The sequence below is a fragment of the Neodiprion virginianus genome, chromosome 4 (assembly GCF_021901495.1).
Source record: "Neodiprion virginianus isolate iyNeoVirg1 chromosome 4, iyNeoVirg1.1, whole genome shotgun sequence".
Classification (NCBI taxonomy): domain Eukaryota; kingdom Metazoa; phylum Arthropoda; class Insecta; order Hymenoptera; family Diprionidae; genus Neodiprion; species Neodiprion virginianus.
Window position 1 is genome coordinate 37,616,531 of NC_060880.1, and position 25,973 is coordinate 37,642,503.

Consider the following 25,973-nt stretch of genomic DNA (forward strand, 5'->3'; position numbering starts at 1 on the left):
TTAGTGTTTGAGAACGTAGAATTTAGGAATAATATCAGGATTATATTAGAAACCAATTTCTTAGACAACACTTTCTAATTAGGATCTTTTACGCAGCCTAACAATTTAGCATCAACAGTTTTGAACTAATTCTAGACATTTTTTTCCGTGCTTGTAAGCATGACATTCTCAAAATCTACATCTTCATATCAATGAAGTAAACATGAATTTACTAAACTACTCCTTTGAAACTGATAAAAATATTGATTTTAATAGGGTTAATCTGAGAAGAGTATCTCTCCGTGTATATATATATGAACAGCAAAAAATCATGATGTGATACGCAAAAACGGAGTTGATATTCTGAATCAGCTGACCAAAATCTATAAATTTATATATCATGTACAATTCAGAAAACTTTTTCATCGCAGACCTGTGTTATTATTTAAATTAATTCCTCATCAAAGAGTTTCCATGTATAATAGCAATGCTGCAAGGTTGTCGCATGTGATTATCTTATCGTCATACTCGTCGATTAGTTTTTCAAATGGTTGAAAAGTATTGATTTTTTTTTTTGGTAGATATTTAAAAATTATTATCTAGCGACAAGTACCTACGAGCACAATTACGATAGCATATACTTCACATAAAAACGAAATGAATACTAATCGTTTCTCACGATTTTATACTTTACACGTTTTTCGTAATATCTGTTCACATAATATCTCCATAAACGTGAAAGTTGATCGGTATAAATTTCAAATTCTACGAAATGTTCTGAAAATCTCCATCTAGACGCATTCAAGAATTCCCGTAGTTGCGAATAATTTTTACATTAAATTTCCCACAATAATTGTCAAATTATTTACATTTGTGTATTTTAAAAAAAAAATTTCTTTATTATATAATTAGATATAGAGACGCAAGGAGAGAGTTTGGCTAGTAGTCGTGGTTACCTCGAAGTTGCTGGTACAGGTGCTGTAAATCGCATACAAGTGAACCATGTGTCTCCGATGTGTAGCAAATACACGGGGCAATCGCTCTTGTCATTTTGCTCCAACGTGAGTACCATTCTTTTACACTTCTCAAAATGTCTGTAGTTAATTTTTCAAATCATCAAGGATTACAAAACTGCATCGAAGTGCTGATACTATAGAATGCAATTTCGTTCAGGAAGTAATCGTGGACTCTTCATTTTTCAACAGCTATCTGACATGTCTGGATGCGGTACGGCACCTCAAATAGAAAAATGCGATAAAATACGAGACCAACATCGATGGAGCGATTCGGAATGCTGTCATCTCGCTTACGAATTGCACAGCTTACAAAATCACTCGCATCCTTAGTTATAATTTAAGTATACTGTACTACATGTAAATCTTCATTGAGAAATTGCAGCAAACGCTGATATATTCAATACCAAAAATATCTCGTTGGCTGGTTAATCATTTACAACATATCCACACACACCAACGATGTAAGTAAACCTGTATGTGTATCGCCCGTGCGTTGTGTGCCTCTACTGAAAACGTGATTTATATGTTAAATCGTAAAACGTTTCGAGAGAATTCAGCACGTTTCGATATTACAAGATAAATCACTATAGGTATAGTTGACTTGTATAATTTTTTATCTAATATGTCCGATGATTCGTGCTTTTGTAATTTATTATATATTTTTATCGAATTTGCAAGATAAATCATCTAATAAATTACACACTGAATTCTTTCAAAACATTTTATGATTTGACACATAAATATTTTCAGCAGCAATACATGTACCAGAAATGATGTATTTAGTATTGTGATGAAAGAAAAAGAAAAAGTCAAAACCAAAAACAACATTTTTACTCGATTTGCAGTATCTTAGATCGTGAATGTTCAGCGCACCGTGACTCCAGTGAACAGTTTTATTTACCTAAGATATTAAGCAGAAATTGCTGTTGGTTTCTCACCAGATATCTGCACCGCATGTATTTCGGTTATTTGTTTCCTATTCTCAATAAGAAATATCGAAATAATGAATAAGAGTAATAATGAATTAATAATAACCTAATATAGGATAATAACAGTGTGTCATAAAATTACTCCAGGCAGTCAAATATTAATTTGTGAATATGTATTCGTAAAAGCGTGTCATGGACTAGATTTTAAATACAGGTTTAAAGGTATACATTATAATATACATATAGTACTAATATATTTTGCGATTTATAATTATTAAAAAAAAAAATACACACAGCCACATATACACCGCATACGAACGTACCTTTGAAGATTCTTCTGATTGTTAACTGAGTAAGTTATTTTAAGTTTTATATGTATAATTAGAGGGCAGTATTTTGATATTGACTGAATAGTTACAAATAGTTAATATGGATTGACATAATCGAGTGTGTGATATATGCGCTGAAAAATTTTACTGAGGTAATTTGGAATGAAAAGCGCTCGGTTTATAATATGAAGGGCACCTACCTTATGATACTTGTCATAATTTTAAGAAAAAGCACATACGCGTTCCCTACATACTGTAGAAGCATATGGTATTCCAATTATCTTCCATTCCCAAAAGGGGGACGTGCAGTGTAAAATTGTTTAAAATCATAAAATAGACTATCTATACAAACGTTACAGAATATTCATTTAAAAAGGTTAGTCAGAAATGATAATACTGCAACAATACTAATGTATAAAAGTTATTATATTGTAATACAAAGATAGGAAATATTGATGTGAAGAAAAATTATTTGAATGTTGTATACCTCAACCGCTCTCTATGTCTTAATAAACGTTACTTATACGAACCGCATGTGCAACATGTCTGAATCGTATCAATCAACTTTTTACATGAATCACTTATCAATAGATGATTAATTCACATTATTAATAACTCTAGCGGATGGTTATCATTAAAGTAAATCAAAATCGGAAAGGATTTTTTCATTATTGTGCGTAGATAGATCATCTTTTCGAAAAGTAAGTTCGTATCTCAATTTATTTTATTGCATTACTTTGACTAGGAAGTAACATAAGCTTCAAAGCTCTACTAAATTTTGTTACATAAGTGAGTCATTGTTTATTAATTTACTATGTCGATTTATCTTGATCTTAAACTTTGATAAGTATTCTAGATATCGTGACGGACATGATAATATAATTTTATATTCGTCTAATCCTATAACTTGACTTGCAAGAAATTTTGTAAGCTAATTACGCTACAAGTTGCGGGAAAATTCGAAAGACTGCTGAAAAATACGTTTCATTGTGTTGATATAGCAAAAAATTACCCCCGTAATTATACAAACTACTTTATTACAACATTTGGAACGATTTATAAAATGACAGAAGGTATTTACAGAGCGATGATATGGTTCAGGCCGAAACAATATCAGGTTTTGATGGTAATAGCGATGAAAACCAACCAGGATTATTTAAAGCCTTTTGTTTTTCTGTGTGGAACAAGATACTCGCCGCTATTTGTTCAACGTTTGCAGTTTGACCGTAGTAATCAATAAATGCTCCATCTGGACCGACTAGGTACATAATAATGGTGTGGTCAACCTGTAACATACAAGTCACTGTAAAGTCACAATTTATACTAAATTCATCGCAAATATTTATATACACGAGTGTTCCATAATTATTTATGATTTGCAGATGAACAGATATCACTCAGTGTGCAATTTCAGTGACTAATGATTGCCAAGAAAACGATATAAATGCGTGATTTGTGCGGTTCTTAAAAAATAACACCTTTTTAGAGCAAAACACACATTTCCATCGTAAATATTGACGTCATTTTAGGAAAGCCTAAAACTTATTCCATCATATTTTCAGCTACTAACAATATAATCGTTGTCTTCGTCTTTTGGTCCACTGCTGAAGTAGACTCTGTATGCCTTGCACGCCTGTGCAACCTGTTCCTTTGTTCCGGTAAGCCCAATGAATTTGTCCGAAAATTCTTTTACGTATTTACCAACTACTGTCGGCGTATCTCTGTCTGGATCGACGGAGATGAAGATTGGTTTTACAATTAACTCATGTTTTTTCTCTGAAAAACGAAAGTTTGTTATTTACTATTTGATGTTAGAAAACAACAGAAAAATGATTTTGAATATCCTTTGATTATTTCAGTCAGTTCTAAAGGCAAACATCGAAAAGTAGAATCAATTTACCAAGTTCGTCAATGACGGCAGCCATTTTTTCCAACTCATCTGGACAAATGTCTGGACAGTGCGTAAACCCGAAATAAATCATGGTCCAGTGTCCTAAAAAGTCGTCAGACTTTACTGTCTTTCCTTCAGAATTCACCAGCTCGAAACTACCACCAAGCGAAGCCTTTCCAAGCGCACGCTTTCGCTCTTGGTCAATCCGCAGGTTTTTCACATGTTTCAGGTACGCCACATATGTCAGCAAACCAGCGCCAATCCCGCAAGTTATTCCAAAACTCTTCCAATTAATTGGCCCTTTGTTTTTCCAAAAAGGCAACCTCTTCGGTAACTCTAATTTATCATACTTGACACTGGATGTGTGTATAGATTTTTCCTTATGTAAAATAAATTTACACATGTAAAAACTGTTCATTTTATGGTTACTATTACAGAGTTACATTTGTAAGACGGCACAAGAAGTGTGATGCATGATTTTATTTCTATGTTAAACAAATTTAAAAATTGGTTGACTGACTTTTGGAGAGATACCTCGCACTGAAATGAAGATAAGTATTTGAGCCGATTGTTATCCTTTGTGACATAACACAAAAATCATCATACGTGAAATAAAGAGATCTGGTTTACCATGAAACTAAAATGAATCCAAAACACTTGAAGTCAATGTAAAAGTATAGAGTTAGAAATAAAAAAGATATTCTCAGCAGTCTAAGAGATCGGTTTCTCACATCAAAAACCTATCGTCTCACCAATTCCCTGTAATTTCGTTGGAGCGTCGTCCACCTACGGATCAGTAACTTCGACATCCCACAGGTCGGTTTTACGTGATTGCAGAATATGTAGTAATAGCACAAACCTGTAAAGTAACTATTATGACCAAGGTTATGGTTATGTACTGACTTTTCAGGTTATGTCTTCGTTAAATGAGATTTTAAACTACTGAATGTATTCATTCGCCGCAATCTAGTCCAGCAAATTCGGAACCAATTACCATAAACACCCGGAATATGTCTGTTAATTAAAACTTCAATGATATTGTCGGAAAATAACTAATCTGTAAGCACTTTGCTTCTGCAATAGCAGACTACGTCCAGTACGACCCGCTCCGCCGAACACCGCAAGATGGCAACACCATTTAGCAATGCGGTGATTCCGGTGATACTGTTGAAAAAAATTAGTTTTATCGAGTAATGAATAGTGTCTTGCAAAAGAAGTAATCGCATAAGATTGGCGAATGGTATTTTTTTACGATGTCATTGATTGTGATAATCAGTAATCAAAACTTTTCACCCCTACTGTTCAACCTTGGCTATGCCGGATCGCCTGAATTCTGCAACTCGACATATACTCACCGCCTGATGACTCGCAACTTCGAACACACCGTACAATGATGTCCCAACCTGACCTGACCTACCTATCAGTTAGTGCAGAGCTCAGAGTTTCTTATTACGTGTGAACTAAACTAGCACGTGTCGAGTCTGTGATTATGTGTATTTTTTAGGAAAATATATAATTGTCTTAATTGATTAGCCCCTAGTAAAACGATTGTGAACGTAAAATGGCAAAATTCTGTTTAAGTGAGTATCATAAATCGCATAGAACTCTGCAATCGTATTCGAAATTACTGAGAGGTTAGGAGTAAGAATATTGTCACTAAATTTGTATAAACTTTCACAGAAAAGGGAAGCAAAAGAGTTTCCGCACGAAAAAGGTACAAGATTGAGAAAAAAGTGCGCGAGCACAATCGCAAGGTCAGGAGAGAGGCAAAGAAAAATCCGAAGAGCAAGAGTAAGTATTGGAACATACAATGATAATATTCAAACGAGTTTAACATATCGATTGACAAATCGGTTTACATTCTTCGTTATTTTTCTGTGAAACTTTATCCTCTGTTACTCAGAAAAAGCAAATACCGTCCAAGTGCCAAATTCGTGTCCATTCAAGGAAGACATATTGAAAGAGGTGGAAGTACTTAAGAAACAGCGAGAAGAAGAAAAGCAGAAACAACGTGAAGCAGCTCGTGAGAAAAAGCGTGAACAGTTGAGCGGAAATCTAGAGGGGCTCGTGACTCAGGCTCAGAATAAACAAATTCAACATGATTCTTCGATAGTAAAATCCTCTGCCAATGAGACAGAGAAAAAACCAGTCAAGCGAGAAGAAAACTCTTTAAAAGCACATTACAAAGAATTTAAAAAAGTTTTGGACTCTGCTGACGTGATCCTTGAAGTTGTCGATGCAAGAGATCCTTTGGGAACAAGATGCAAACAGGTTTATAATAATGAGAAATCACACGTTCCCTTGATATTAATTCATCTTTGAGAATTTTATATTTTCACAAAAAATTTTAGAAGATTATCGTGTAGTTAATTAATATCAAATCAAAGTAATCATTTGGTGTTACTGAGAACTGAAGTAATAATTAATCGACAGGTCGAGGAGGCGGTGCAAACTGCAAAAGGAAATAAAAGGCTCGTGCTGGTCTTAAATAAAGCGGATTTAGTACCTAGGGAAAATTTGGACAACTGGCTTAAATATTTGCGTCGCAGTTTACCGGCAGTAGCTTTTAAATCATCAACACAAGATCAATCTAAGCGATTGGGCAGAAAAAAACTTGGTAAAAAAACAGAGGATTTGATACAAGGAGGCGTATGCTTTGGAGCCGAATTACTGCTATCCTTGCTGGCTAATTACTGTAGAAACAGTGGAACAGTAAAGACCAGCATTCGCGTCGGTGTGGTTGGCTTGCCAAATGTTGGAAAATCTAGCGTTATTAATTCTCTGAAAAGAAGTAGAGCATGCGATGTTGGAAACACTCCAGGTGAGTTGATATTTTGCTTGTTTATTTCACATAGCATCATCGATTCTTTAAATTATATAAAGTTTTGGTGAAGTTATCAACATTGATAAGCCTGTTGACCAATTTTCTATTGATATTCCTTACAGGAGTCACAAAATGTGTCCAAATGGTGCAACTGGATTCAAAAATCAAGTTATTAGATTCTCCTGGAATAGTATTCGCCAATCCCCAACAGGATAAAGATGGTCCTGATGACTCCTCAGTTGCCCTCAAAAATGCTGTACGAATAGAAGCCCTGCAAGACCCATTTACACCAGCCTCAGCGATATTGAAGCGTGTGTCCAAGAAGTACATGATGGAATTGTATGATATTCTTGAATATTCTTCTCCCGACGAATTTTTTGCCATGAAAGCCGCAAGGATGGGCAAATTCAAAAAAGGTGGAATACCAGATGCTACAGCAGCAGCCCGAGGAGTCTTAGCTGATTGGAATTCAGGAAAAATTCGGTAAGCTATATCATGTATGTTCTAATTTTTCCATTTCTCTCAGTTTGTCTGAATAAATATTTTCACTCTGATTTCTACCTCAGATACTATACGCTGCCTCCAGAAGATTCAGCTTCGCAACTATCTGCTGAAATTGTACAGCAGTTTGCAAAAGAATTCGACATTGATAGTTTCGCAACTGAAGAAGCTATGATGTTGGATCACGTTGGAGCAGAATCAGCAAAGGCAAATACAGCTGAAAGCCTTGTTTGTGACAGTTCAGGTCCTGTTGATGCGGCTATGGAAATTGAAATTCAAGAAAAGCGCACGGTAAAAAGTCTAATCTGATTCAGGGTCGTAGGAAGTACATAAGTTTCAAAGATTGATCAATCAAGTGCTGAAAGTAGTTTTAATTTTCTATGTTTTTTTTATTGCAGCAAAAGAAGGTGGCCGTACTTGGAGTCGACAAAAAGAAAGCTAAAAAAGGTGACCCTAAATCCACTGCAATAGAAGGACGGAAAAAAAAAGTTGAACCACTCTTTGAAATCGAAGGAAATCAAAAATTGAATAAACTAAATAAGATACAGTTTAAAAAACTCAAAAAAGAACGAGCAAGAGGAGGTGGGTAACTTGATGTGCATCAAATTCCCAAAATTTTTACATTCATTTCGCATTACCTAATGTATTAACTATTCGCTTCAATGAAATTTCAGAAAAAGCAGCAACAGGACTCGCTCAAGTATTAGAAGATATACAGATCACAGCCTCAGATGACTACAACTTCGAAACTGACTTCAAACCCAAGTAAACATTATTACGAATACTGGTACGCAGTAATCTTTAAGGGGAGGTAAACCACTATTTGTTGGGAGCTAAAAAATAAACATTACGTTCATAAGTATGATTGTAATATAATTTCTTGTATATATTTTCTTACCAACGACAGTACCTGTTCCACAAAAAAAAACAGTGTTTTTAAAAATTAATACAAGGTTTCTTTTCGCTTTAATAATATACTCATACGTATACACGTTACATAGCAGCAGATTTTAATCATCTGACAGTATTGTATATGTATAGTGTTTCCATCGTCGTAAATAACAAATTTCTAATACAGTGCCACCTCGATATATTGCAGTTGGTAAATTTCTCCTCGAAGCTAATTCCCCCACCAGCCGGCCGTCCGCATTAAGCTATCTCGTTCACTTAATTACTATACGGTCCCACGTGTGCAACACCACTATACGTGAGTAAACAGTGGACGAGCCTATGGAGGTAGCGCAGCGCAAAGTAGGGAAACTATTTGTATCACGGTTCTCCTCCTCTACAACCCCAAAGACAGCGATATAACGAGGTGGCACTTTAAGGTAGGGCACGTATTGAAATGTATTGTATAAGTTGTCTTGACAAACTTATGACAAGGTCTCAAATAACGGCACTACTTGTTACACTGTTGCAGTACAACTTTTTTGTCAACCGGTACTATTTATAAGAATGGAGTTCAATTTATCCTACCGAGGAAGTAACAAGTTCCGCCACATCCGGATCGGAAGATCTAACTGACAACTGCATTGTAACTTGGCTATCAGCCAAAGCTAATCTTGCGCGAGCCAAAACCTCCTTTCCTCCTCTGAATATACCTCCTAACAATAAAGTATGCCCAACAGCGTCTGTTGCTACTCTATGACTTCGCTCGACGGCTTCGAGACCCAAGAAACCAACAAGACTTTGTACTGCTCCCTCGAGGGTAGTCACCGATGCTCCCAAAACAAACGTTTCTTCCAGTTCGGAGAATCCACGAGTAGCTCCGGCATCCCACGCAGCATTAAAATCAACACCTTGCTTTCCTACTCCGCGCATTTGATCAGCTAAAGTTACCTCAAGATCTTCAAGCTATGAACAAATTAAAATTTGTTTTTAAGAAATTACATTCGATATTCGTTAGTGTGGTACCCAAAATCTGAAGTTCTGTAAACGAAAGAAAAAAAAATCGCCATACCATGTACTCGTCACGATATCCTTGCTCGGCATCCGGAACACCTGTCGTTGGATCACAGTCACGTGCCATGAATCGCAAGGTTGTTGGAATGGTAGCTATACTGGCGTGAACATCCTCAGGGAATTCCAATACTGTATAAGTTGTTCCAGGCTCGTTGTATGCCAATCGGAGACACGGAATCTCGTAGACTACTCTGTAACTGTGTCAAGCAAATATTTTTTATTTCCCTACACTATCACTTTTGAGCAACCGACTTCAACTATTAAATAAGTTTCGCTCATCTCGTATGAACAAATCAATTAACTTACTCATGTAATTCGGCAATACAAGGTGAATTAGGAAATTGGAAACTGCAATGTACTGTTTGTATCAACCTCAAATACATACAACTCTGCTTACCCTTCAGGTGGTTCGATAGCAACTCTGACATCTTCGAGTAATTGGTCAGAAAGGGTATTGAGGCAATCGAACTGAAGAACGAGATGATTAGAGAAGGAGTGTTTGACGCATTTCACGTTATACTCAGTTTCCGACTCGGTCAACTCAACAACAGAAGAGGATTTGAAAAGTGGAGACTTTGACATAACAAGGGCCAGTTGCGGAACCTGTGCAAGTTTCTCCATGAATGTCTCTTCGCGGGACAACCTCGATTGTTGTTGTTTTGCAGTTGCAAGTATTTCTGGTTGCGTAGGCTCCTCTACTGTTTGAGCCGGCGGTATCTGTGAATAAGAATTTTTTTTAATAATGAACTCGTCGGTCACGCCTCAGTAGAATTGCACAATGGTCACACTGGATGAAATTCACCTGAAAAGCGATTTTTTGCTTCAAAAATGAGTTCTAAAAATCGTAACAAATATCTAGGTATTGTATAAGGATCGCAGAAAAAGTTAGCTCAGTTTTCCTAACCAAAGTTGATTGTTTAAATATTTTAAAACATCGGCAAAGTTAAAGAGTCTAAAATATCGAAAGAAAGGCCTTGATTTCGCATGAAAACTGGTGCCACGAGGCCCATTTCCACAACTAAAGGACTCTACGAAGAGTTTCAAAAATGTCTGAGGTGAAATTTACCCAAAGTGACTGATTGTGGTTAAGCTTGCAATATTTCATCCACAGTTGAACTAGAGTTTCCTGAGGTATTAGTTACCTGGGAAATATCGAATGGTTCTTCCATCGGAGAAGACACATAATTATTCAATGCTCTCTCTAAACTGGGAATGGAGAGAAGCGGTGGCTGTACTAGAGAAAGAGTCGTAGGATCAAACTGCTGCTGGAGAATGGCACAATAATATGCAGCACGATCACGAACTTCATCGTCTGAATCCAGTTGGCAGCGTGATAGCAAAACAAGTATATTGGGAAGAAGCGGAGGACACGCGGCAGCGAAACGTGCCAATGCTGTAACTGCAGCAGCACGTACACTTGCGCATTCTAAAATAACACGATTGTAGATGAATCGAATGTAGCGAGACGGCTGTTTGGAAGTTGGACCCTCTTGACCAAGCAAATGAAGTATGCGAACTGCAAGGGAAATGTGTTCACAGTCCTCAATGAACTCGCAAAGATGTGCGAGCCCTGCCTCCTTTGCTTCTGAGTTACCCTCCATAACTGCTATTATTGTGTCTGCAATGGCTGCTTTGTACTCCAAGCCTCCCTCATCCCGAAGCATCGCCGACAGGAAGTTCATGAGCACAGCGTGTTTCCGAGGAAATTTCTGACATAGGGCTCTGAAAACATGACAGAAAATATGAAATCGCAATATTTATGAACTATAAAAAAAATACTGAAAGCTAAGTAAGCGCTCAACCAAAATAAAAACGTTTCTTTGACTCCACAGGTAATACAGAACAGGTTGATTTCAATTGCCCAGCTTTACGCTGATCAAAAAATAACAATGATTTTGATTAATTTTGTTCAAAGATTCAATCGAAATTGGTTCATTCTTAAAGTTTGACACAAAAAAATTTACTGAATTCAACTAAACATATTGTTACACAGGATATCTTCCTGAAGGAAAGTTACCTGATGGCTTGAACGACTACAACTTTGAATTCATCTGAAATTTCAGATACAAATGTAGCGATTTGCTTCATAAGACGATCAACAGAACTCTCAGCTCCAGTTTTTAGAAGTGTTGTAATGGCCAAGGTAGCGATAGATCTATTGGGATCAGCGATCAAGTTTTCCAAGTCCAAGTTGCAAGCAGTTACTGCAGCTGGGTGAGACATAGCTACTTTGTTCAAAGTTCTAACTGCAGCAAATCTCAGTGCTGGTTTTAGGGAGCCACAAAACAGCTGTAACACACTTATAGCTGGTGCAAGCTCCCTAGTGCTGCTTTTGCCCATGTTGACCAGAGCATGTGCAGCTTCGTACACAACCATTTCTGATTTATGGCGCAGACACGATGCGACAAAATCGAGTAGTTCTCCGTTACCATCTTCCTCTTCAAGGAGCTTACATGCCATTCTGATCAGCATACAAGCAGCATAAGGACTCGTCATGCTTGTTCTAGTCAGCTTTGAGACTAGCTTGGTGACTGCGTGCTTGTCCGTCTTTCTTGCCTGATACAATACTCCAAGAGCGTGATACTGAACCATCACATTATCAGAGTTGAGCGCTTCCTGTGCCTCGTTGGCCCACCGCCTTGCGATGTCTCCAGATATACTGGTCAAATGAAGTGAAGACACCAGAGCGGCGCTTGAGACTGCGGGAGATCGATCAACGATCGCTTGTTTCATGTAGCGTTCAATAGCCTGCAGCATTGCACCATCGGTGATCGTGCACAGAGCCCGGATTGCCGCAGCTCTGTACAGATCTTCTTTGCCAGTCATGTCTTTAGTGAGACTGGATGTGACGATGATAACATCCTCTGCTATAGGGCTGAGCTCTTTTATGCCCAAGTAAACTAATCGACGTAGAATCACATCACGTGACTGAAACAACTTAGTCATAGCAAAGAAAGCTTCGGTGGCCTCGGTTGTTCCCAACTGTTCGCCCTGATTTATCAAGTAAAGTATTTTTGTAAGGATATGGGCACATTTTCGGGGATTCACTGGGGTGTCGTTGAACGTCCGAGCTTCCTGCAGAACGGTCGTCTTCTCCATGTTCTGAAACGGGTTACCTCCTCCTAGGGTAAAGTTTCGAATGCACAATTATACTCTTGTTAAAAAGAAAACTAGCGAGCAGTGGCAGAAAAGTTAATTGCAACATAACCTATAATAATTTCTAAATTTGTACAGTTGAGTGAGCTGAAATCAATCGCTCGTGAAAATTCCTTCAAGGAGATTTCAGGTGTTATTCAATGCATAATTTACTGATTGCAAACGAGAGAGAAAACTAGTAAAGATGTGGGGAACTGTCAAATAGTCGAGCAAACAATCGGCGGCCAGCCGTGTGTCTGATTGACAGTTACGATGCGGATTTCAACGCTTCACGGATTCACGCGAAACGAAATTTAACTCACCATCTTCTTCTTCCTTTTTATCACGCTTAAAGGAGTTCATATTTCCTCAATTCAAGTAACTCGCTGTAAGAATTGTTATGACACGTCACCTTGTTAAATGCCACGAACAGCCATAGTGGTCTGCAACGACAGTCCGCGTCATCTAAATATTCTCCATTTATCTAGATAAATAAATATGTCACCATAAATCTTGTCTGAATGTGCGACAAAATGTGACTGATATTCCCATGTTTTGATTGGTTAAAAATCAACGGATCAGATCGATGAATGACTTTTGAACGAATATTTGCACCCAAAATGTGTACTTTTCGAATTACTCTTTAGGTTTTGGAATTATCTCTAAAGAGTGACCCAGTAACGAGCTGGTGATCCCTGATTTATAGGCAACACACAATACGTTGGTGTTCGAAAACATGCCAAGCTTAGGCGTTTACGAGACCCTAATAAACGTAACACGTTGAGAAATGCGGACTACCTATGCTTATTCCAGAGACAGATACTAAACTACTTACAGGCAGATCCAATCTGCTCTGATTATTTTGTATACTTTTTTGCTGGTCCTCAGACAATAATAAAGTACAACAACATAAAGTACAAACAAGTATTTAAAGAATACCGGTACAATCTTAAAACCATCATACAAAGAAATGCAAAAATTGACAGGAAATGAGTTTGCAAAAAAATGAACATCACATGGTCATTTTTTACAGTGATATGTACAGTTCGTGAATTATACTCAGCGGGATGTGGTTTTATATATAGAAATAGGTAGAAACGCTGTAATATTGTGTACTTGAAAATTAAACTTTAACAACTGCTTTTCCAGTGTTTTCCCCTTGCAGCAGGCCAGCAAATGCATCGAACATATTTTCAAATCCATCCGTAACTGTTTCGCGGTACTTCAATTTTCCCTCTTTTATCCATTTAAGGTTTTGCTCAATGCCTTCCATCCAGCGATTCTTCCAACGCATCACTATGAAACCTTCCATCTTCAATTGTGCAAAGACCAACGCGGGCTGAATGATAGCCGTCTTGGGCATTGCATTGATGTCAGCGTTGTATGAAGAAATACTTCCACATACTGAGATGCGACCAAATACATTCATCTGGTTAAGTACAATTCCTGATATATCCCCTCCAACCTGTAAGTATGAAAGTTATATTTTAATATGTATGCACTGCAATGTTCAAATGCTAACGGCAATTAAATGATCCTTGCCAAGATGTGGTGCTTATTTACGTTTAGATTTTTTAATGAGATTTTAAACAGCCTACAACTCATACATACATTATCAAAGTAACAATCAACTTTGTTCGGAGCAGCTTCACGCAGAGCTGTGGCAACATTTTGAGTTTTATAGTTGATAGCATGATCAAAGCCAAGTTCTTCCTTGAGCCATTTGCACTTTGCATCGGAACCAGCAATTCCAATAACATTTAATCCTAGAATCTTTCCAATTTGTCCAACGTGGGATCCGACCGCTCCTGCTGCACCACTTACAACCAATGTTTCTCCGGCTTTTGGCTGACATATTTCCAAAAATCCGAAATAACTGGTATTCCTGTAATGCACAGTATACAGTGTACAGTATACCGTTGAATATACTACAAAAACGTGATTTACCAAAATTATACTCATTTGACCATTCGATAAACATGCGATTTGCTAATGCAGAAAGTATTCGGTCAAATATTTACTGTAAATAAAAATTGATACCATTCCTACCCTGGCATGCCCAGTACTCCCAAGCCAAGAGATGCAGGAAGGCCATCAAAATCAGGCAGTACGTAGGGAGGCTGATCAAAGACTCCACCTGCATCTTCACGAATTACGGTATGCGTCCGCCAGCCAATATTAGCAAAAACACGCTGACCGACAGGGAAATTTGGATTTTTTGACTCTATGATTTTTGCAACTTGAGAACCGATCATTGTACGTCCAAGTGGTACTCGATATACATAAGGTCTCATATACGGGTCGACCGATAAATACTCTGCCTGGATAAGATATTCTGAAATGATTTTCAATTTACTTTGTTATTGATTCATTAGCTTGCTTTACGAATGACACGATATATCGTGCATTAAGAGTCTCGCAGAAATCAGTGTACAGATTTGTTGAAATCATTTGCTTTGCTATTATTATTTTGTGGACGATAAATAAGGAAAATAATGTTAAACTTTGTCAATGAATAAATACTGAATTTTCACCCTCTGACGAATTTTGTCAAACACAAAGTATTCCAAATTATATAACAATCTCCATTTGTCCAAACTCGGTCATTATATAAAGTATATTGAAAGAACCACTTTATAGTTTCGTGCTTTTAATACCACTCGCGTATCTACTTTACGAAAATTTTCTTGAAGGTGTCAGAGATGATCTTAATATTTTTTAAAAACTCATATATTCACCTCCATCTTTCAAAGGCGGTAACTCTTCCTCGACAAGTGGTAAGTCTGAACGCTTTGGCTCTCCTTGGAAGTATTTACCAATAACATATTTCTTTGCAATAACCATTGTACGTATTGAATTGATCCTTGTTGGTTGGAAACTTTTCGTCAGGAGCACCTGCCCGCGAGAGAATAATGAGCTCATCATAGCTCATCCAATTTTATACCTGTTGGTTTTATAACTCCGTTACTCATTGGAAAGGGATAACAACATTATGTATGTATTATATATCTATGATGGAGGAAGACTGTCCAGATTATAGGTACAGCCACACAGTAATTAAAAATATAATGCAAAGTCATGCTTAGCTTGGGATTATCTTCATACTTGAACTTTGGACCCTGGAGTTACACAGTTCCAGGCAATTGAGCAATCTGGTTATGTTCGCAGTTGTGTATTAACATGTGTATAGAAGTGAAAATATTATGCGTTTGTGTAGCAAAACATGCAATTTATGTTGCTGTGACTGAGACTAAGCTGCATGAATGTATTATATTATCAACATTATTTTCAAAGAGTAACAAATTACTATAATGGATTGAAAGATATATCCAAGATCACAGAAGTTGAAAGTCAACTTACCAACAGCAAGTAAAGCCTACTCTAGCTGACTAAACTACGATCCAAATGATTGTTTATCTTTCGTTTATCTAACCACATGTTATATTTACACATAAGTATATAGGTGAAATATAATATCAGAATTGATTTTTTTTTCATGTTATAATTTGGTATAGGTGTAGATAGAGCACTGATAAAGGAGTCCAACAGGTAAAGGAGTGGAGAAATTAAACTTTAATAACAGCCTTTCCAACATTGTCTCCTCTCATCATCTCAACAAATGCATCGAACATATTTTCAAATCCTTCTGTGACGGTTTCGCGATACTTCAGCTTATTCTCTTTCAGCCATTGAAGGTTCTTCTCTATACCCTCCATCCATCGATCAGCCCAGCGATTTACTATAAATCCTTCAACCTTCAATTGCGAAAATACGACAGCGGGTTGAACGATGGAACACTTGGGCAATGCTTTAACATCTGCATTATAGGAGGAAATACTTCCACATGCTGAGACGCGGCCAAATAAATTCATGTGATTCATAACGATACTAGAAATCTCTCCTCCAACCTAAAATATCAATTATTAAGTGATAACATTGTGATAGAAATATTACATCGGTACTGTGTACCAATATTGAAAATTTTCACATACATTGTCGAAGTAGCAGTCAACCTTATTCGGAGCAGCTTCCTTTAAAGCTACAGCAACGTCTTGAGTTTTATAATTAATAGCATAGTCAAACCCTAATTCTTCTTTTAGCCATTTGCACTTCGCATCTGAACCAGCAATCCCAATAACTTTCATACCGAGAATCTTTCCAATTTGCCCGACATGAGAGCCAACTCCACCGGCTGCACCGCTCACTACAAGTGTTTCACCGGCCTTTGGCTGACAGAGCTCAATAAGCCCGAAATATGCAGTGTTTCTGAAATTATTTAAGCGATCTCTGAATAACGAAACCTGGTGCAAGTACAATGATTCGCAAATCTTTACCTTAATATTGCATAATACGTACTATATACTATGTGATATTCGATAATCTTACACTGATTTTATTTTTAAGTAATCTTATCACTTAACAAAAATCTCTTCTACAATGGCACATACACAACAGGCAACACAGCACTATCGGCATTCCAGTTTAATCAGAAATCGATCAATTATAGAAATTGTACCTACCCTGGCATGCCCAGAACTCCCACACCCAAAGATACGGGGAGACTGCCGAGATCAGGCAATATATAATCAGGTATGCGAAGACTTGATAACCCTGCATTTCCATTAATTATAGTGTGTGAACGCCAACCTACTGTAGCGACAACATGCTTGCCGACTGGAAAGTCCTTATGTTTGGATTCTATAATTTTACCAACTTGAATTCCAATCATTGTGATTCCCACTGGGTATCGCTGTGCGTACACTCGCATGTACGGATCAACGGACAAATATTCTGCTTGGATGAGATATTCTGAAAAACATGGGTTAAATTTTAATGACTGAACAATGAAATATAACACACATAACACTGTGTATCAAGGATTGAATTTTGTTGTAGAATATCTTTAGGTGAGTTGCATATGACCCAATCCTTGTAGATTCGAACAGGAGATCCAGTGACACTCTGCGATCGATCTCAAACTATAGAAAGCCATTCTTGGACCAATTTAACGAGATACGCGTTTCAGGGTTTAGCCAAAAAATAGTTTGAGATCAATCGGAAAGGGCCACCGGGTTTCCTGTTCACATCCAAATGGATTGGGTCATATCCAATAAAATCAATATCATTTTACAGAATGTAAAACATTATTCAGAACGGTTTTGGACAGTGGAAAACATGTTATTGAATATTGTTATACGTACCTCCATCTTTCAGAGGAGGTAATTCTTCCTCAACAATTGGTAAATCTGAACGTTTGGGCTCTCCTTCAAAATGTTTGGCCAACACATATTTCTTTGCAATAACCATTGTATCAAATGTTTTAAACAGACTGTTGGGTTCAAAACAGTTTAATGACAGAAATACGACTTAATTAATCACGCGGCCACATCAAAATGAGGGACTTATTTTTGCTCAGCTCTTTTTATACCACATGTCAGCCTTTATCTATTTTCAAATAGGTAGGGATCAAGTACACACCTACACAAGGCTACATCAAAATAATGAGTCACCAATATGTGTTTCTCAATTGTAGAAATATCTATGAGCACTTGAACTATGGATTTTCATGCTTGTTCAATATGTTTATTCGTATTGCATATAATTGACATCAATGTCAAATTTTTTCTGTAATGAAACTCGCACATAAAATTTGACCTCGTACCTGTATGGTTATAACTATGATACTATATCGTTTAAATATACCTATAACAAGTACTCAAAATATATAAAGATATTAATTGAATAAAAAATTATTGAATAGTACAATCCATTTATTTTAAATATATTGTACAAACATCATATGATACTTATAAAATAAAAGCGTGTGACAAAATAAATGGAAATGGAAATAGATCTTAAACTTTGACAATAGCCTTTCCAGTGTTTTTTCCTTGCAACATTCCAATGAATGCATCAAACATATTATCAAACCCTTCTGTGACAGTTTCTTGATACTTTAATTTCTTCTGCTTTATCCATGTAAGATTGTGCTTAACACCCTCTTCCCATCGGTTCAACCAACGCATCACTATAAATCCCTCCATTCTCAATTGAGAGAATAGGATTAGTGGTTGAATGATAGTAACCTTAGGCAATGCATTGGGATCCGCATTGTAACTGGAAATACAGCCGCATACCGAAATTCGGCCGTACTGTTTCATTTGACCGAGCACGATGGTAGAAATTTCTCCTCCGACCTTTAAGAACAAAGATAATATTTTAGAATTTGCAGAGGTTACTTGTTTTCCAATTAATCTACAGAACCCCTATAAACTGTTAATAAACTATAAATTTAACGCTGTAGTAAATGTACTTAAAAATATTCATACGCACATTGTCAAAGTAGCAATCAACTTTGTTTGGAGCAGCTTCCTTTAGAGCTGCAGCAACATCTTGGGTTTTGTAATTGATAGCATGATCAAACCCAAGTTCCTCTTTAAGCCATTTACACTTTTCGTCAGAGCCCGCAATTCCAATTACTTTCAAACCATATATTTTGCCTATCTGCCCCACATGGGATCCTACCGCACCAGCTGCACCGCTTACGACCAATGTTTCCTTAGCCACTGGCTTACAAATTTCGAGAAATCCGAAATAGGCGGTGTTTCTGAAGTCACAACATGTATGATATTTCTTACCTCCATATAACATAATTACGTAACATAATTAGAAGTTTGTCTCGATTGAGAATATCTAGTGCATTTTCACCCTGGCATGCCCAGTACCCCTAAGCCAACAGACAGGGGTAGGCCATCAAAATCAGGCAAGATGTAGGGAGCCTGTTCGAAGACTCCTCTGTCATCGTCACGAACCACAGTGTGTGTCCGCCATCCAACATTGGCCATGACATGTTTACCCACAGGAAAATATGGATTTTTTGTTTCTATTATTTCAGCAACTTGAGATCCAATCATTGTGCTTCCCAAGGGTACGCGATATACGTACGGCCTCATGTATGGGTCAACAGATAAGAACTTTGCTTCAATGAGATATTCTGAAATTAAATTAACATTCGTTATTCAGCACTTGGTATTATGTAATAGACATGAACACAATATCATATACATATGAGGTATTCCACGTCAATTCGACAAGGGTCTGACCCTTAGTTTCTTGGATTTGGTCCGCGATTTTATATATTGTTCTTTAGACTTTGAAAAGCCTTCCAATTATTTTATCACATTTTTACTACCTCCCTTGATGCTCCCAGAGCTTCTTAATTGATAATATTTTATCAGCGAGTGCGACATTTTTAAAAATTATGAAACAAATTACATAAATTTTATAGCCAAACCCAAAAATATCCCAACCAAAATCAAAGCGGGCCGGTAAAATAATAATTTTTTATTAATCTTTCAACCAGTTAATTATTTTTTCTTAGGTAATTCAATTTACTTCCGAATTTTCAGGGTTCAATATAGCTTCCCTAGTAAAACTATTACAAAATTTTTTATAAAATACAAACATCAATGTGACTGAAAAAAAAATTATTTCGAATTTTTAATTTTTTTTCGAATTTTAATATAAATGTGCAGATAGTTGTTGTATTAGGAAAGATGTATTAAGATTTATTATAAATTTCCATTTACCTGCCCACTTTAATTTTGGTAGGAACATTCTTATATATACAGTTATAGCTACAGAATATACGTAATTTTTTTCGAAATCATCAAAAATGTCGCAATCACTGTCAAAATATAATCATTTAAAGAGCTCTAGAGGCGTGGAGGGGTATGGGAAAAATCTGAAAAAAATTGGAATGCTTTTCAGAGTTAGAACGACAATACAAAAAATCGTGGAGCAAATCCAAGAGGGTGAAGGTCAGGACTAGTTGTGTTGACGTAAAATGTCCCATGTTGGAATTTTATGCTCTCAAGTCGATGCTTTTACCATAATTTCTTCCATCTTGACTGATTAAAATAATTCACAGATTTTATTATAACATAAATGTAATAATTTTAGTGCGAAACATACATTCAAAATGAAAGAATAAATGATTTATTTCTAAATATATTATTATGTCAGTACAATAATAAATTGTAGACACACAACTTTATATGTAAATCTACAGATTCATAATTTTAATTACAAACACATCCGCGATAATGAAAACTCTTTGAAACATGTTTCAATAATTAAATTCAGTCGATAATATGTATACAATACCTCCATTTTGCAGTGCAGGTAGTTCTTCCTCAACCAGACTTAAATCTGATCGCTTGGGCTCTCCTTCAAAGTATTTATTAATCACAAATTTTTTAGCAACAACCATTGTGTATATTGAACTGATATTTCAAACCGACTTGTCGAAAGAACCTATTCAACCGCTACGAAGTGAATAAATATCCCGGTGTCCAGACCCAAGAAAATTTATACCACTAACCGTCTAGAGTCCCTCTGTTACGTTCCGAGAAGAACGTTTCGAGTCGACTCTGATTCGCTGCGTGATTTAAATTGTTCTCCTGACTTACGTAGTTGGTGTATGTAAATCTCGGGAATCCGCTGATCAGCTCCTCAGATCTTCTCGTTCAACTCGCCTACAATTCTGGGAGTTTGTTAGGTAGGGCTCGTGCCAAGCATCACTATGCGTGATTGAAATAATTATTTATGACAACACTTGGGTTAATTACACATTTATTAACGGTCTCCTTCTGGTTCTCGATGGTAGGTTTACAATCGTGGTACAGATTGGTGTTAATCACTATCGCAGTGATAAACTGATAACAAGTCTCGAAGGTTCTGAATGACTTATAATGATTTTATTCTAGGATTTCGGTAGAGATCTGATCTGTTCTCTATGATGTCTGAAGTTCTTCTGATTATTCTGTTTTTGGGAAGGTTGACTTAGAGGGAAAATAGGAGGAGTTCAAAAGGAGTCGCGGTTTCTCGCGGGTCTCGGATGATTGGTTGAGGGTGATGAAAAAATTGGGGGTAAGGTTTCTGGTTCGTGCGTGGGATCTCGGTGGTGGATTGGCGCGAGGTGGTTGGTTAAGAGAAGCAAGCGGCGAAGCGCTGACTGGTCTTGTTTTCGTTAAAATAAGGGCGCTATCCTGAATTCTGGGAATAGGGGTTTCTTTCTCTGTGAGCTATCCGTGATTTCTCTTCCCACGTTTCCGGTGTTTTGTCTTTTGGTTATCTTAACTGTTGCAGGTTTATTATTTTGGGTTATTACGGTTGAATGGGAAAAAATATATATATAGCATGTATGTTATGAATTTGACTGATGAAATAACGGTTAATCTAGCGTGTGAGAACTGTTGATATAAGAATTTGGACGTTGTGATGGTAACTAAGTGCGTTGGTATTAATCTACGACTATCGGTAAGAGCACGTAGGGCTCTCTTATAGGGAGAGGGCGCCGCCGTGGATACCGGCTGGCACGTAACACCTCTCCGTAACCAATGAGAAACACACAATACTTGCACACATTCACATTTTTTTCACGATCAGTGGAATATTTTTGAAGTAGTGCAAATTTTCGGTTGACATGCCACAGATAACTTGATGATAAACAAAAAAATCCATAGGCATTGATAATTATGCTATACATACGCCACATAAAAATATAATTATATTACATAATTATAAATTTATCTCGTATTTATGTAACAGGTTTCATACTGGGACGTTACTTGTTTGTACGTCAGATAGAGACAGAGAGATGCTCGAACACATTCTCAGGCCTACTAGGACCAAGTTCTAAAAATAGATCTTTACCATCAGCATCCGCACGTGACTCTTTTGTACTGTTGTATTGGTTGGGAACTAACTCCATCTCTAGCTTAACTTCTAGATTTCAAATGCCGGCAGCTCATTTAATCTAAATACAATTCCTGTAATTTCAGTTAAATTTTGAGGCATTATACTAATGCCTCAGGGCAATGGTCTAGGAAATAAAGTTGACAGCAGCCTTGAAGTTTGTTTTCAACAGAAACACACAGTTTATTTTTTGTTAGTCACTGCCCTGGAGCATATTCCAGAGGTACTGAAGTTTTGCCGAGAAATGAAGCTTCTAGGTTCATGACGTAGGCTCGAACCAGTTGCTGTATTTTCATTGTACTTCACGCCCACTTGTTTTGGTATAATAATTGGTGGATGAAAATGCAAAAAAATTATTATTCCATGCCATTTTTACAGTGACAAACAACGAAGTAGAGAATTAAACTTTAACTACAGTCTTACCAGTATATTTTCCTTCTAACATGCTGACAAATACATCAAATATATTTTCAAATCTTTCAATGACAGTCTCACTATACTTCAGCTCATTCTACTTCAGCCACTGAAGATTCTTCTCTTTACCCTCCATCCATCGATTAGTCCGATTCACAAATGAATCCCTCAATCTTCAATTGTCTAAATATCACAGCAAGCTGAATGATAGAACATTTGGGTAATAAATCAACATTGCATTGTATGTATATTCTTCCAGATAAAGAAATGTGATATTCCACTACTCGTTTTCGTGAACAAACTTTATGGCTACATTTTTTTCAATACCCTTAAGATAGAAATAGAGAGATGCTCAACGCTCTAACTCCAAAGTGAATAAAATTTTGTCAACATACAAACAAACTCTGTTCTGCAACTGGTGTTCAAACACATCGCTGTACTTTCGATATACAATTCATTCTTTTCTAGGGTAAAATTTGATAGATGAAAACGCTAAGAATATATTGTTCTATGGAATATCGATGATGAAGAAAATAGAGAGATCAAACTTTAATGAGAGTCTTTACGGTATTTTTTCTTTCTAACATACAATTCATTCCAAATATATTATAGAATCATCATATGGTACATATAAAATCCTTTACTTTTATACATCTCCTTAAAGTTAGCCTCATATTATTGCATGAGTAAAAATGGGCGGAAGTGGACATGAATCTCAAACTTCAACAATAGCTTTTCCAGTGTTCTTTCCTTGCAACATACCAACGAAAGCTTCAAACATATTTATAAATCCTTTAGTGACTGTTTCACGGTACTTCAACTTTCCCTCCTTCACCCATTGATGATTCTTCTCAATACCCTCCATCAGACGATGATCCCAACGACTCACTATAAATCCTTCTATTCTCAATTGTAAGCCGACTACTATTCGCTGAACAATAGAACACTTTGGGAGAGCGTCAACCTGAGCATTGTATGAGGAAATACTTCCACATATTGATACACGACCAAAAGTGTTCATTTGATTCATTACAATATTAGAGATCTCTCCTCCGACCTGAGAAAGTGAAAATATTCTCTGTTCATAACAATTGGATCGAAGGCAATGAGAAAGTTGCACTTCACCAAGCAATCATTTTTTAAAGTAATCATAAGGAAGATTCATACATTGTCAAAATAACAGTCAACTTTGTTAGGAGCGGCTTCCTTCAGAGTTGCCGTAACATCTTGGGTTTTGTAATTGATAGCATGATCGAATCCAAGTTCTTCCTTGAGCCATTTGCACTTTGCATCAGAGCCCGCAATCCCAATCACCTTCAATCCAAGAATCTTACCAATCTGTCCCACATGAGAGCCAACTGCACCAGCTGCGCCACTTACTACAAGTGTTTCCCCAGCTTTAGGCTGACAGATTTCGACTAATCCAAAGTAGGCTGTGTTGCTAAAAACATTATATAATACTTCTGTTAATGTTACATGTCGCAGGTTTGACTTTGGGAAAATATTCGTTAGATCAGATGATTAGAATAAACTAGTTTATCAATAGTCATGACAACACAATACTGAATACATAAATGAAACTATTCTACTCTGAATTCTCTTAGATTGCACTTAATAGCGCATTGAGAATATCGAATACAAATAGTAAACGTAAAAATAATACCAGCGCAAATCTTCACACAGTAACATCAAATTTACAATATGACCAAATGTTCATTTTAGATAGAGGTTGATATCAATCTTACCCTGGCCTGCCCAATACTCCGAGACCTAAAGACGCGGGTAGAGTATCAAGATCAGGCAATATATATGGTGGCTGACCAAGGTGCTCCTTCAAATTTGGATCAATGATGGTGTGTGTACGCCAGCCCACATTAGCAACAACTCGTTTACCAACTGGATAGTCTTTATTTTTAGACGCTATTATCTTACCAATTTGACGTCCAATCATCGTAATTCCCACTGGGTACCGTTGTGTGTACACCCTCATGTACGGATCAACAGATAAGTACTCAGCTTGGATGAGATATTCTAAAAATGATTTTTATGTGAATTGTAATACTAAACCATGAAATTTGTATGCACGAGGCAACAAATGATCTTAGGTAATTTCAAATATGTTGACAACCATGTTCAATGAGTCAATGATTCAAATGAGTTAAATAGCATATTCAAATTTCAGAGTTGAATAGTCAATAAATTATTCCACTTGCCACTGCATACACTTTATCTTATATTTATTCAAACGTTGCTACACAGACCTCCGTCTTTTAGAGCAGGTAATTCTTCATCGACGATCGTCAAGTCTGATGCTTTTGGCTCTCCCTTGAAATGATTCGTCAACACGTATTTTTTTGCAATGACCATTATTACACAACCTTGATTAATGCTGTTAAACTGGAATTAATTAATTTAACTCTTGGCAGTGTTGTAGCAAAGTGTTTATCGTAGACCTCTCCAGTTTATCAAACTGCACCTTAGTTTGGTCTTAGACAAACTGAAGTACAACAGTCTTTTGGTAGGTGATTACACTCAATTGTCTGATAAATGGAGAGTGGTGCCATCTCAATGGGGATACCTATACACTCGATCTTTGCACTCAGCGATGCTCAATTCGAAACGGTCTTTTCATCCATATTTATAACTAAAATGAAAACATACCACATTCTCTTCAACACATGTTAGTTGTTTAACATGATATTGAAATATTGATTGAGTAATGACGTATCAATGGAATTGAATATCATGCGCTATGTACGTTACATAATACTCAATACAAAACTTGATTTTCCATACTGTTGATTTCTACTAGTCATTGTAATAATCGTGATGCCATTGTTCGAAAATTTGGAAGTGTGTTATAATATGGTAAAATTATATTTATCGCTTTGTATTAATTGTCTATTTTTTTCAGTCAAGATTGTGCACACAAGCGAGATAGAATATTGCTATGACATTGACACGAGATCAGCACATGGCATGACGAAAAATTTGCTCTTCACTAGGCTGTTTTACCAATGTATAGATACATTTGTGTATAAACATTTACTGTACATTGCCCTTGAAAGTTTAGCCACTTATGCCGGAAAGTATTTCATTACATTATCCAATCTCATCATCTGCCACCAACTATGGTACTGATGACTTGGCGGTTTTTTTTCTTCTATTTCAAAGCTAGAGACATGTAGTTATAATACCAAATTAAAACAAGAATAATATTTATGCTATTATGTG

At 36.6% G+C, this 25,973-nt stretch overlaps 8 protein-coding genes and 1 long non-coding RNA gene across 13 annotated transcripts in view; 3 read left to right on the forward strand and 6 right to left on the reverse strand.

The window, feature by feature from the left end:
• The window catches only part of LOC124303979 (parathyroid hormone/parathyroid hormone-related peptide receptor-like), a 47,101-nt gene extending 44,319 nt beyond the window's left edge, over positions 1–2,782 (forward strand). For both annotated transcript variants that reach the window (XM_046761876.1, XM_046761875.1), the window contains 2 exons: positions 892–1,040; positions 1,185–2,782. In XM_046761876.1, the coding sequence (XP_046617832.1) occupies positions 892–1,040; positions 1,185–1,325 (290 nt within the window). In that variant the 3' untranslated portion in view covers positions 1,326–2,782. The remainder of the gene's footprint in view (positions 1–891; positions 1,041–1,184) is intronic.
• A 490-nt stretch (positions 2,783–3,272) lies between these two features.
• LOC124304003 (protein SCO1 homolog, mitochondrial) lies at positions 3,273–5,353 on the reverse strand. Of its 4 annotated transcripts, none has more exons than XM_046761915.1 (5): positions 5,105–5,353; positions 4,897–5,003; positions 4,154–4,523; positions 3,824–4,029; positions 3,273–3,539 (listed from the first exon to the last, which is right to left on the reverse strand). In XM_046761915.1, exons 1-5 carry the CDS (start codon positions 5,139–5,141, stop codon positions 3,351–3,353), a joined length of 909 nt encoding a protein of 302 aa, XP_046617871.1. In that variant the 5' UTR covers positions 5,142–5,353; the 3' UTR covers positions 3,273–3,350. The 4 variants fall into 4 exon arrangements, with proteins under 4 accessions (XP_046617871.1, XP_046617874.1, XP_046617873.1 ...); XM_046761918.1 differs by having other exon boundaries at positions 4,897–5,014; positions 5,105–5,335; XM_046761917.1 differs by having other exon boundaries at positions 4,897–5,014; positions 5,139–5,334.
• A 202-nt stretch (positions 5,354–5,555) lies between these two features.
• LOC124303978 (guanine nucleotide-binding protein-like 3 homolog) lies at positions 5,556–8,345 on the forward strand. The gene is made up of 8 exons (XM_046761874.1): positions 5,556–5,724; positions 5,825–5,935; positions 6,048–6,415; positions 6,578–6,965; positions 7,091–7,451; positions 7,535–7,760; positions 7,868–8,051; positions 8,144–8,345. Exons 1-8 carry the CDS (start codon positions 5,706–5,708, stop codon positions 8,236–8,238), a joined length of 1,752 nt encoding a protein of 583 aa, XP_046617830.1. The 5' UTR covers positions 5,556–5,705; the 3' UTR covers positions 8,239–8,345.
• Positions 8,330–13,046, reverse strand: LOC124303971 (coatomer subunit gamma). The gene is made up of 6 exons (XM_046761864.1): positions 12,890–13,046; positions 11,449–12,553; positions 10,574–11,153; positions 9,829–10,148; positions 9,430–9,628; positions 8,330–9,323 (listed from the first exon to the last, which is right to left on the reverse strand). The coding sequence occupies exons 1-6, from the start codon at positions 12,927–12,929 to the stop codon at positions 8,937–8,939; spliced, it is 2,631 nt and encodes an 876-aa protein (XP_046617820.1). The 5' UTR covers positions 12,930–13,046; the 3' UTR covers positions 8,330–8,936.
• Positions 13,047–13,493: 447 nt separating this feature from the next.
• LOC124303992 (prostaglandin reductase 1-like) lies at positions 13,494–15,821 on the reverse strand. Its single transcript, XM_046761898.1, has 5 exons — positions 15,672–15,821; positions 15,305–15,510; positions 14,616–14,901; positions 14,178–14,451; positions 13,494–14,031 (listed from the first exon to the last, which is right to left on the reverse strand). Exons 2-5 carry the CDS (start codon positions 15,489–15,491, stop codon positions 13,690–13,692), a joined length of 1,089 nt encoding a protein of 362 aa, XP_046617854.1. The 5' UTR covers positions 15,492–15,510; positions 15,672–15,821; the 3' UTR covers positions 13,494–13,689.
• Positions 15,822–16,116: 295 nt separating this feature from the next.
• On the reverse strand, positions 16,117–18,130 carry LOC124303996 (prostaglandin reductase 1-like). Its single transcript, XM_046761903.1, has 4 exons — positions 17,768–18,130; positions 17,087–17,375; positions 16,559–16,832; positions 16,117–16,474 (listed from the first exon to the last, which is right to left on the reverse strand). The coding sequence occupies exons 1-4, from the start codon at positions 17,871–17,873 to the stop codon at positions 16,133–16,135; spliced, it is 1,011 nt and encodes a 336-aa protein (XP_046617859.1). The 5' UTR covers positions 17,874–18,130; the 3' UTR covers positions 16,117–16,132.
• Positions 18,131–18,319: 189 nt separating this feature from the next.
• LOC124303997 (prostaglandin reductase 1-like) lies at positions 18,320–22,222 on the reverse strand. The gene is made up of 5 exons (XM_046761904.1): positions 21,955–22,222; positions 20,733–20,961; positions 19,275–19,560; positions 18,900–19,173; positions 18,320–18,763 (listed from the first exon to the last, which is right to left on the reverse strand). Exons 2-5 carry the CDS (start codon positions 20,836–20,838, stop codon positions 18,422–18,424), a joined length of 1,008 nt encoding a protein of 335 aa, XP_046617860.1. The 5' UTR covers positions 20,839–20,961; positions 21,955–22,222; the 3' UTR covers positions 18,320–18,421.
• Positions 22,223–22,483: 261 nt separating this feature from the next.
• Positions 22,484–25,797, reverse strand: LOC124303998 (prostaglandin reductase 1-like). Its single transcript, XM_046761905.1, has 4 exons — positions 25,001–25,797; positions 24,485–24,770; positions 23,907–24,180; positions 22,484–23,796 (listed from the first exon to the last, which is right to left on the reverse strand). The coding sequence occupies exons 1-4, from the start codon at positions 25,104–25,106 to the stop codon at positions 23,455–23,457; spliced, it is 1,008 nt and encodes a 335-aa protein (XP_046617861.1). The 5' UTR covers positions 25,107–25,797; the 3' UTR covers positions 22,484–23,454.
• LOC124304014 (uncharacterized) lies at positions 24,041–24,959 on the forward strand. Its single transcript, XR_006908040.1, has 2 exons — positions 24,041–24,167; positions 24,462–24,959. It is a non-coding gene; the product is annotated as an uncharacterized LOC124304014 (long non-coding RNA).
• Positions 25,798–25,973: the final 176 nt, after the last annotated feature.

Coding starts and splice junctions, on each gene's coding strand:
- LOC124304003 (XM_046761915.1), bottom strand. CDS start 5,141: ATGGTAATTGGTTCCGAATTTGCTGGACTAGATTGCG. Junction 5,004..5,104: donor ATTTGCTGGACTAGATTGCG/GCGAATGAATAC, acceptor GTTACTTTACAG/GTTTGTGCTATTACTACATA. Junction 4,524..4,896: donor AACGAAATTACAGGGAATTG/GTGAGACGATAG, acceptor ATTTTACATAAG/GAAAAATCTATACACACATC.
- LOC124303978 (XM_046761874.1), top strand. Junction 6,966..7,090: donor CGATGTTGGAAACACTCCAG/GTGAGTTGATAT, acceptor TATTCCTTACAG/GAGTCACAAAATGTGTCCAA. Junction 8,052..8,143: donor AAAAGAACGAGCAAGAGGAG/GTGGGTAACTTG, acceptor ATGAAATTTCAG/AAAAAGCAGCAACAGGACTC.
- LOC124303971 (XM_046761864.1), bottom strand. CDS start 12,929: ATGAACTCCTTTAAGCGTGATAAAAAGGAAGAAGAAGATG. Junction 11,154..11,448: donor GTAGTCGTTCAAGCCATCAG/GTAACTTTCCTT, acceptor TCATGTTTTCAG/AGCCCTATGTCAGAAATTTC. Junction 9,629..9,828: donor GCTATCGAACCACCTGAAGG/GTAAGCAGAGTT, acceptor TGCTTGACACAG/TTACAGAGTAGTCTACGAGA.
- LOC124303992 (XM_046761898.1), bottom strand. CDS start 15,491: ATGATGAGCTCATTATTCTCTCGCGGGCAGGTGCTCCTGACGAAAAGT. Junction 14,902..15,304: donor ACCGCCTTTGAAAGATGGAG/GTGAATATATGA, acceptor AAATCATTTCAG/AATATCTTATCCAGGCAGAG. Junction 14,452..14,615: donor GGAGTACTGGGCATGCCAGG/GTAGGAATGGTA, acceptor TGTGCATTACAG/GAATACCAGTTATTTCGGAT.
- LOC124303996 (XM_046761903.1), bottom strand. CDS start 17,873: ATGGTTATTGCAAAGAAATATGTGTTGGCCAAACATTTTGAAGGAGAG. Junction 17,376..17,767: donor ACCTCCTCTGAAAGATGGAG/GTACGTATAACA, acceptor CATGTTTTTCAG/AATATCTCATCCAAGCAGAA. Junction 16,833..17,086: donor GGAGTTCTGGGCATGCCAGG/GTAGGTACAATT, acceptor AAATAATTTCAG/AAACACTGCATATTTCGGGC.
- LOC124303997 (XM_046761904.1), bottom strand. CDS start 20,838: ATGGTTGTTGCTAAAAAATTTGTGATTAATAAATACTTTGAAGGAGAG. Junction 19,561..20,732: donor ACCTGCACTGCAAAATGGAG/GTATTGTATACA, acceptor ATTTAATTTCAG/AATATCTCATTGAAGCAAAG. Junction 19,174..19,274: donor GGGGTACTGGGCATGCCAGG/GTGAAAATGCAC, acceptor TTGTGACTTCAG/AAACACCGCCTATTTCGGAT.
- LOC124303998 (XM_046761905.1), bottom strand. CDS start 25,106: ATGGTCATTGCAAAAAAATACGTGTTGACGAATCATTTCAAGGGAGAG. Junction 24,771..25,000: donor ACCTGCTCTAAAAGACGGAG/GTCTGTGTAGCA, acceptor AATCATTTTTAG/AATATCTCATCCAAGCTGAG. Junction 23,797..23,906: donor TTGACTGTTATTTTGACAAT/GTATGAATCTTC, acceptor TCACTTTCTCAG/GTCGGAGGAGAGATCTCTAA.